The following is a 10,311-nucleotide window of genomic DNA, read 5'->3' as shown; positions in this document are numbered from 1 at the left end:
GTAACATTTCCTGCCCGCTAAGCATTCAAATGTAACAAGTACTTTTAGGTGTCAAGGAAATGGTATGGAGTAAAAAGTACATTATTTTCTTTAGGAATGTTGTGAAGTACATGTAAAGTACAGATACACAGAAAAAAACTACTTAAGTAGTACTTCAAAGTATTTTACTTAAGTACTTTACACCACTGACTGTACATGTACATACAGTATACAGTAGGAACTGGTCTGGATGTGTGTGCAGAATCCTATAAGACCATGACATGTGTGAAGGCAAAGGGCTGTCAGATTGTAGTGGAACGTCATTGACATCAGAAAACAACAATCTGAACCAAATCATTTGCATTAGAACCTACTAGTCAGACAGAGGAGGAAAAGCGGTTTCAAAATTATTTATTGGATATTTCATATTTGCCATAACAGTTAACATTCAATGTGTACATACCTTTAAACATATTGATCAGAGTACAGTGCATATCAATAGTATGTATTATGTGAGATAATGAATGATCACTGTTTGGAATAAATAGGCCCTGCAGTGACGAGAGAGGTATGGGTTGTGTTCCCAATGGCACCCAATCATATTCCCTACATCAGGGGTCGGAAACAGGTGGACGGCGAGCCAAAATCTATTCCCACTAATAACAAGAGAGACATATGTGATTGTGTCTCAATGTAATCAAGGYATGAACTTATTGTTATTTTCCAATTCAATCTATTTTTCTGTTTGCTTGTGGTCCATTTGCATTGTACAAATTTCTATAATGATGATCCGGGCCCCGCCCACCACCACTGCCCTACATACTGCAGTACTGGTCAAAAGTAGTGCACTATGTAGGGAATAAGGTGCCATTTAGGATGGGCCCCGAGAGAAAACATGACTGTCATATTTCTCTGTTTGAATAATGGGATCTGTTCCTTTTTAGTGTTGTTTTGGTTATCCAACCAATGTGCTGCATTGTAAAATGTCTTGTAAATACTGTGTTTTTAAGTGCAATATTGAGAGTATGTAGATTTTTTGTGGGACTTTATTTTCTTACCTTATTTAGTTGTCTTAACGCCTGTTTAAAAAGACTGGATATAAACCGTACAGTATATTAATAAGCACTTGCTGTTGTTGGATCACAGGTATGTTTAATACCTTTCCCTTCTGGTTTTATTCTCATGCATTTACGTGCAATCACCAATGATTTGTAGAGACATGTCATGTGTTTTGCAGATACATTATCAAGTGCCACTCACTCAAACGCATACTGACAATAATCAATGCTACTGATATTTACAACAACATATCGATAACGTTACCATAACATTGGGTGTTGACATGGATACTGTTTGTAGAATCCTAACTGGATTGAAGGAACATCATGAAGATGTTTTTGGAACAAAACTTAAGTGCTCTAGAAAGACAACATACTAAGATAATAAAGACAGTTTGATCACCTGATATTTTGTTTGGTAATACTCATTATAAACACACAGAGGGAGACATGTTCCTAGTTTAAAAGCATTGAGCAAAAATGACCATAAAACTCAATCTGTCAGTGTGATTTTATATGAAACTTTTTTCCAACAATGTTTATTATAAAGAGGCCACTATTTTTCTATAGCTTTTTTCTAAACTCTAGTTGAAAAAAAAAAAAAATGCCCCCCTTCAAATTAAATGACACTGGAAGATTATAATGAAGTTTTCGGTATGTCTTTTGCACTTTGAACAATTATTTTGKACTATGAAAACTTCCCCTGAAAGTTCTGCATTATGTTTGTGAATTTCAATAAATGTATGACTGGTGACTTTATGCATAATTTGGCACATGGATACACAAGGATAAGTAATTGATTAAGAAATGAAGTGCTTGTTTAAATTACTAATGATTTGCATATTTGTAAAACAAAGATTAGCCAACTATTCAATGGAAACCATCAACCAGAATACAGGAAGTTGATTTTATAATGGCCTGTTTGTGACTTGTTCATAATTGTTGCTTCCATTTGATTATCACATCATTGATACTTACTATCAATTACTATACAGGTAGTAGGAAAATAAAATGAAAAACAGAACAGACCGAACAAAAGTAGTTTTGCCTTCACACGCTCTTTTTAAGATTAAAAGCATTGGTCACCAAATATCATGGTCATACGCTATGACACCACAGCCACCGCCATGCCGGCGGCCATCTTGTTCATGTCCTTAGATGGCAACTTCCTGTAGAACCTGTGTCCCCTGTCGTCGCTGTCCTCAAACACGAAGCCCGGCAGGGAGTCGTAGCTAGCTGGACAAACGCTGATCCTACAACACAAAATCATATCATTACCTGAATGATATACGAATAAAATACCAGAAAATGATCTATACAATACCTTTATTGTTCGCTCGTGGAAAATAATCTTGCTGCAAGTTCCAGCATCATAATCATCACAAATCACAACACTAGCATTTATTAAGCTTGAGGTTATAAAAGTGATTCAGTTTACATCAGTCATTCTTTTATTCAGGTAGTAAAACAGCTTCACTTTTGTTTGTGTCCTCCTGGGATGGAACGGCTGATTCAGGGACTCCAGACTAAATGCTTGTGGGTTAACTTTTGTGTGTGTGTCAAATCAAAAGTTATTCATCACGTCACACAGTTTCAGCAGGTTAAACAGTGCAGCGAAATGCTCAGCGTGTGGTGCATCTCTGCTGGGTAACTGTGTGTGTGTGTGTGTTACCTCTTGGGGTGAACTCTGTGCTGTACATGGTGCCGCCCTCCAATGGGGCATCAGCCCTCATGGGGGCGTGAGCTGGCTTGAAGCTCACATTGGGCTGCAGTTCGTGGGGTGTAAAATGGGCCTGGATAATAGAATACAATCAAATAGAATAGAATTTCAAATAATGGCTTATAAGAATGTGGCCTAGAGCCAAAGAGAGACAGGGGCTCTGCTACACTCTTTAGAAAAAAAGGTGCTATTTAGAACCTAAAAGGGTTATTCGGCTACGCCCATAGGATAACCTCTAAGAACCTTTCCACAGAGGATTCTAAATGGAACCCAAAAGGGTTCTACCGGGAATCAAAAAAAGGGTACTCCTACGGGGATGCTGAAGACCTCTTGAACACCTTTTTTCTACAGTGTATATGTGTAGATAATTGAGCAGTGTCTCAAAGAACACCCTACACCACCACCCTAACCCACCCACCCATATCTGGCCAAAAACTAGTGCACTCCATGGAGGCAGTACTGAGAACTGGCCGGTGATTTCAGATGGTAGGTACTATAGTATCTCCTATTGTTGTGTCCTTCCGCAGGGCACTTAGCCCCTAAAAACAGCTCTATAGGTGCACAATGTAACTGATCCTGTGCTCCTCACAAAATTATTTTTCTATAGGCGGGTGTCATTTGAGAATTGCCCTGGCATGCCAATGGAAACAGAAGAGTCTTGAATTGCCTTGAAAGTGGTGAGGTGGTCCATCCGTCCGGTGGCTCTCTGCATCTCCTCAGGCTTCTTGATCATGGCTTGTCTCTTGACCCCAAGGCTGGTAGTCATCCCTCATGGTGGTGCAGACCTGGAGGTAGTGGGGTGGGAACGTTCATTTTGATGCTACAATAAACGTACCCAAAAAATCCCAACTGACCCGGTTACAGGACAAAATGAGAACACACTGTTTTGAACGTAATAAAACATGTATATTCAATCATATTCACGTGCTGTTGAAATAATCTCCAAGAATTTAACAGCATACACTTTAGTGAATATCATAACTATAATATAACATCAGAACATCGACATCAGTAAGACACATATCAGTATGCACATACATATAAGTACAACAACATAACCGTTAAACGATATATGCCCAGCAATATTAACAGGTGCAGTGCATTCGGAAAGTATTCAGACCCCGTCATTAAAAAAAAATATATACACGTTACAGCCTTATTCTAAATGGATTAAATACATGTTTTCCTCATCAATCTACACACAATACCCATAATGGCAAAGGAAGAGAAGTAAAAAAAAAAAATAAATATCACATTTACATAAGTATTCACACACTTTACTCAGTACTTTGTTGAAATTTCTGTCTTCTTGTGTATGATGCTACAACCTCGCCAACGTGTATTTGGGGTGGCAGGTAGCCTAGTGGTTAGAGTGTTAGGCCAGTAAGGTTGCTGGATCGAATCCCTGAGCTGACAAGGTAAAAATCTGTCGTTCTGCCCCTGAACAAGGCAGTTAACCCACTGTTCCGGTAGCCGTCACTGTAAATAAGAATTTGTTCTTAACTGCTTGCTAGTAATAAGATTAATATTATAATAAACTGGGAGTTTCTCCCATTATTCTCTGCAGATCCTCTCAAGCTCTGTCAGGTTGGATGGGGAGTGTCGCTGCAAAGACATTCAAAGACTTGTCCCGAAGCCACTCCTCTTGTCTTGGCTGTGTGCTTAGGGTTCTTGTCCTGTTGGAAGGTGAACCGTCGCCCCAGTCGGAGGTCCTGAGTGCTCTGGAACAGGTTTTCATCAAGGATTCTCTCTGTACTTGCTCCGTTCATCTTTCCTCAATCCTACTAGTTCCCAGTCCCTGCGCTGAAAAACATCCACAGCATGATGCTGCAACCACCATGCTTGGGATGGTGCCAGGTTTCCTCCAGATTGATGCTTGGCATTCAGGCCAAAGAGTTAAATCTTGGTTTCATCAGCAGAGAATCTGTCCCTCTACCATAAAGGCCTGATTGGTAGAGTTCTGCAGAGATGGTTGTCCTTCTGGAAGGTTCTCCCATCTCCACAGAGGAATTCTGGAGCTCTGTCAGAATGACTATCTATACAGGTAGTAGCAAAATAAATCAAAAACATAACACTCCCTGACAAAGCCTTCTGACCGTGCTCAGTTTGGCTGGGCGCCAGCTCTAGGAAGAGTCTTAGTGGTTCCAAACTTCTTCCATTTAAAACTTCTTATGGCTGAGATCCCGTTAACTGGATCGATATGACAACAGCCAGTGAAAGTGCAGGGCGCCAAATTCAAAACAGAAATCTCATAATTAAAATTCCTCAAACATACAAGTATTTGACAACATTTTAAAGATACACTTCTTGTTAATCCCACCACAGTGTACGATTTCAAATAGGCTTTACGGCGAAAGCACCACAAACGATTATGTTAGGTGAGTGCCTATTCACAGAAAAACGCAATTTTTCCAGCCAAAGAGAGGAGTCACAAAAAGCAGAAATAGAGATAAATTTCACTAACCTTTGTCATCTGATGAAGATCATTACTCATAGGACTTCATGTTACACAATACATGTACTGTATGTTTTGTTCGATAAGTTCATATTTCTATAAAAAAATCTCAGTATACATTGACGCGTTATGTTCAGCAGTTCCAAAAACATCCGTGATTTTGCAGAGAGCCACATCAATTTACAAAATACTCATCATAAATGTTGATGAAAATCCAAGTATTATACATGGAACTTTAGATAAATTTCTCCTTAATGCAACCGCTGTGTCAGATTTGAAAAAAACTTTGCGAAAAGAAAACCATGCAATAATCTGAGTACGGGCTCAGAGCCCAAAACAACCATAAAGATATCTGCCATGCTGTGTCATCAACAGAAGTCAGAAATAGCATTAGAAATATTCACTTACCTTTGATGATCTTCATCAGAATGCACTCCAGGAATCCCAGTTCCACAATAATGTTTGTTTTGTTCGATATGTCCATCATTTATGTCCAAATATCTCCTTTTGTTAGCGCGTTTGGTAAACAAATCAAAATTCATGACGCGCGTTCACTAGGAGCAGACGAAAGTCAAAAAGTTCCGTTACAGTCCGTAGAAACATGTCAAACGATGTATAGAATCAATCTTTAGGATGTTTTTAACATAAATCTTCAATAATGTTCCAACCGGAGAATTCTTTGTCTGTAGAAATGCAATGGAACAGCGCTCGCTCTCACGTGAAGAGCGTCACGAGCTCATGGCATCTGCCAGAGCCCTGACTCATTCCCTCTTCATTCGACCCACTTCACAGTAGAAGCATCAAACAAGGTTCTAAAGACTGTTGACATCTAGTGGAAGCTTAGGAAGTGCAACATGACCAATATCCCACTGTATCTTCAATAGGGAATGAGTTGAAAAGACAAACCTCAGATTTCCACTTCCTGGTTGGATTTTTCTCAGGTTTTTGCCTGCCATATGAGTTCTGTTATACTCACAGACATCATTCAAACAGTTTTAGAAACTTCAGTGTTTTCTATCCAAATATACTAATAACATGCATATCTTAGCTTCTGGGACTGAGTAGCAGGGAGTTTACTCTGGGCACCTTATTCATCCAAGCTACTCATACTGCCCCAGCCATAAGAAGTTAAGAATGATGGACACTGTGTTCTTGGGGACCTTCAATGCTGCAGACATTTTTTGGTACCCTTCCCCGTCTGTGCCTCGACACAATCCTGTCTTGCAGTTCTACCGACAATTCCTTCGACTCATGGCTTGGTTTTTGCTGTGACATGCACTGTCAACTGTGGGACCTTATATAGACAGCTGTGTGCCTTTCCAAATCATGTCCAATCAATTGAATTTACCACAGGTGGACTCCAATCAAGTTGTAGGAACATCTCAAGGATGATCAATGGAAACAGGATGCACCTGAGCTCAATTTTGAATCTCATAGCAAAAGGTCTGAATACTTATGGATTTTTTTTTATTTTTATTGTTTTTTTAAATTAGCAAAATGTCTAAATACCTGTTTTCACTTTGTCATTATGAGGTATCATGTGTAGATTCATGAGGATTTGTTTTTAAAATGGATTAAATAGAATAGGCTGTAATATACAAAATGTGGAAAAAGTCAAAGGGTCTGAATACTTTCCGAATGCACTGTAAATATTCAGACCATTTGCTAGGAGACTTGAAATTGAGCTCAGGTGCATCCTCAGATCATCTGACAGAATGACATTTCACCAATCAGGCCTTTATGGTAGATTTGACAGACGGACGCCACTCTTCAGTAAAAGGCAGCCCACTTGGAGTTTGCCAAAACAAGGCACCTAAAGACTGAGAAACAAGATTCTCTGGTCTGATGAAACCAAGATTGAATGCTTTGGCCTGAATGCCAAGCGTCATCTGGTGGAAACCTGGCACCATCCCTATGGTGAAGCATGGTGGTGGCAACATCATGCTGTAGGGATGTTTTTCAGTGGCAGGGACTGGGAGACTAGTCAGGATCGAGGCAAGATGAACGGAGCAAAGTACAGAGATCCTTGATGAAAACCTGCTCCAGAGCACTCAGGACCTCAGCGGGATGAAGGTTCACCTTCCAACAGGACAACGACCCTAAGCATAGCCAAGACAACGCAGGAGTGGCTTCGGGACAAGTCTTTGAATGTCCTTGAGTGGCCCAGCCAGAGCCTGGATTTGAACCTGATCTAACCTATGGAGAGACCTGAAAATAGCTTTGCAGCGACTCTCCCATCGAACTGACATTTGCCAAAATTCTAAAAACTGTTTTGATTCGTCGTTATGCGGTATTGTGTGGAGATGAGGGCAAAATATATTTAATCCACTTAAGAATAAGGCTGTAACGACTGGAAAAAGTCAAGAGATCTGAATACTTTCCGAATGCCTGTATCGTCTCATCCCACCTGGAAGGGAGCTGATGACTTGGTGGGCCGATTGAAGGGCTTGGCAGAGATGAAGGGCTGGATGTTGTGTTGGACGTAGTCTGCACCAGACGTGGTGCTCATGTCCATGTGCTCTGTGGGGCTGACGTACTGCGGCTCTTGTGCAGCTGAGGCAGGGACACGGGCCACTGCTGGAAACGCTCTTTAAACTCTGTGCTGCTCTGAAAGGGAACGTCAGACGTCACCTAGAACAGAGTAGAGTGGAATAGGGTTTATTGTTGACCCTCAGATGGACATTTGACTTTGGTTTCACCTCAGTAACATACATCAACTCACCAGATAATCACATTGAAAATAAAAAACATGGGACATTCAAACAAAACTACGTCTATCTTGAATCTGCACTTCAATACAGAGATTTTTTTTAATTTAGTCATTTAGCAGACGCTCTTATCCAGAGCAACTTAACCTAATTGCTCTTGTAAGTGCCTTGCTCAAGGGCACATCAACAGATTTCACCTAGTCAGCTCGGTTACTGGCCTAACCTCTTAACCGCTAGGATACTACAGATATCAGCCACTGTCTACTAATGATCAAATACCAGTTGACGTTATCACTGGCCAGAAAAGGTAAGTGAAGAGGAGTGAGTTAGTGAGATATTAATCTGGGTTAACCCAGAACTAAAATCATGTGTAATTTGATCAGATGCTCGATTACATAGTCTGTGACTAGTGAGATGTCATTAAACACAGCGTTACCTTTCCAGGGTTAGGCTTATAGCTCTGGGGCAGCTGTCCTGGCAGGCCCTGGTAGTCTCTTCGGTTGGTGGTGAGGTCTTGTAGGGGCTGGCTACTGGGTTTATAGGGCTCTGGAGCCTTCACCCAGCGTGCCTCCAGAGGGTGGGACACATAGCACTGCTGGTTACTGGTCACCCCATCGAAGGGGGTATCGGACATTTTGGGGATACTGGAGGGTTTGAAGCTCTCTCTGGGGGCAAGGCCTCGGGGGAGGAAGTCGTCCTGGAAGGTGGTGTGGCCGTCGAACTTGGCGTCTGGCGGGTGGTAGGTCAGATCGGGTTTCTTCAGCTCCCGCTTGCACATCTCCCACTGTCGGAAATCCTCTTGAAACATTAAAAGAGTTGTATGTATTAGTTTTGGTAATAACCATAGTTTATTTATAGAGCGCATTTGTTATTGTTATGATGTAATTTTGCTGTATAAAATATCCCATAGAAATTGCAACGTATTAACAGAATCAGAAAAAAATTATTGCATTCACTGACCAGGTGTGTGTGTGTGTGTGTGTGTGTGTGCCTCAAAGGGCTTTGCATTAAATGAGAGTGGTTGAATAGCAGAAGATTGACACAGTCTCAACTTTAAATGCCAATATTTCTTATATAATACTAAGATAAGGATCACTGTGCGGTACCCCTTGTAGAAATGTGTAATATGTCATAAAACAACGCAGAATAGCTCACCTTTGTATGTAGGCACTGTATCCATTTTGTGCCCTGTTGCGCGTACCCTCTCGCTGGGTCTGGAAGGGGCGAAGGGTTGGACCTCATAAAGGCTGTAGTCCTGTTTGTAGGTGGTCCCCAGATCTATGACTCCAGGTTTGGGTTTGTACTCCGCCTGCTGTTTCCCCGGTCGTCGAGTCACCACGTAGGGAATAAAGTCAGTCCTAGGGAGAGCGAGAGAGTAACCAGTCTTTTTCATTCATTTGGGATTGAGACCTCTGTGGATAACTCCTAATTAATATAGTTGGTGATATCTACATAAGAGGTTGACTGTTGAATATGGAATCTGCTTGACTTTTAGAGACCACTTAAAAAGGTAAATTTTCCAAAATCCCCTCAAAACCGCATGGCTTGCATGAGGGGTGTGTGTGTGTGTGTGTGTGTGTGTGTGTGTGTGTGTGTGTGTGTGTGTGTGTGTGTGTGTGTGTGTGCCTCAAAGGGCTTTGCATTAAATGAGAGTGGTTAAATAGCAGAAGATTGACACAGTCTCAAATAGCACCCTATTCCCTTACATTTGGTTGTACACTACTTTTGTCCCCTGCCCTATGTGGCATTCTTGGCCAAAAGTAGTGTACTTGAAAGGGATTGGTGTTTCATTAGGGTCTGATCCATGACTAAGGCGTTTACTTGAATGTAGTAGTTCCATCCATTCTCCCCCGGTCACCGTGGTTAACAGGCTTTGGTTTCAGGCTCTGGGGCGGGTTGTATCCTCCATAGGCGGGGTACTTCTCTGTGTACTCTGTCAGGACACATGTCATATTGGGCTTTCCATACAGAGCTGTGGGTCGGTGGGGGCAGCGATGGCGTCTAGACAGAGGGCAAAGTTCAAAACACGTTATTTTACTGAAAGTGCTCTATCTTAAACTTGACAGCTGTGCTGACGTGCATTAACAGTGGACTAATGAACACAATACCAATAGAGTGTAGTATTAATTTACAAGCAATTATGGTGACTGGCAGTGAGTTAGGCTAGGTACGTGGCATGCCACCTACACTTAGAAAGAGCATCCTCTGAATGAAATAACAGACTAGTCATCTTAACTCTTTCTTTAATTAAGTGCAGAATGGAAACCAGCAGGCTGGGTGTGAGCAATTATCTACCTGGTTATGCAATGCAATGAATGTGTACTGACTGAGCTTGGTGTGAATTCTTCAAAAGAATGCCAGACGTGTATTTAATCTTAGATTAACAGACAT

At 41.3% G+C, this 10,311-nt stretch overlaps 1 protein-coding gene across 1 annotated transcript; it reads right to left on the bottom strand.

Moving 5' to 3' along the window:
• Positions 1-2,043: 2,043 nt before the first annotated feature.
• LOC112079547 (stabilizer of axonemal microtubules 2-like) lies at positions 2,044-9,921 on the bottom strand (the record flags this gene model as incomplete). Its single annotated transcript, XM_024145471.2, is given in 9 exon segments — positions 2,044-2,315; positions 2,710-2,830; positions 3,425-3,506; positions 3,508-3,542; positions 7,620-7,753; positions 7,756-7,843; positions 8,357-8,718; positions 9,076-9,278; positions 9,742-9,921. Coding segments are annotated over 9 exon segments (1,378 nt in total), but the record flags the coding sequence as incomplete, so codon positions are not given.
• Between the last annotated feature and the right edge of the window lie 390 nt (positions 9,922-10,311).

This window comes from Salvelinus sp. IW2-2015, unplaced genomic scaffold (assembly GCF_002910315.2).
Source record: "Salvelinus sp. IW2-2015 unplaced genomic scaffold, ASM291031v2 Un_scaffold8423, whole genome shotgun sequence".
Classification (NCBI taxonomy): Eukaryota; Metazoa; Chordata; class Actinopteri; order Salmoniformes; family Salmonidae; genus Salvelinus; species Salvelinus sp. IW2-2015.
Note: the sequence above shows the minus strand (reverse complement) of the source record. Positions and strands in the feature narration are given on the sequence as shown.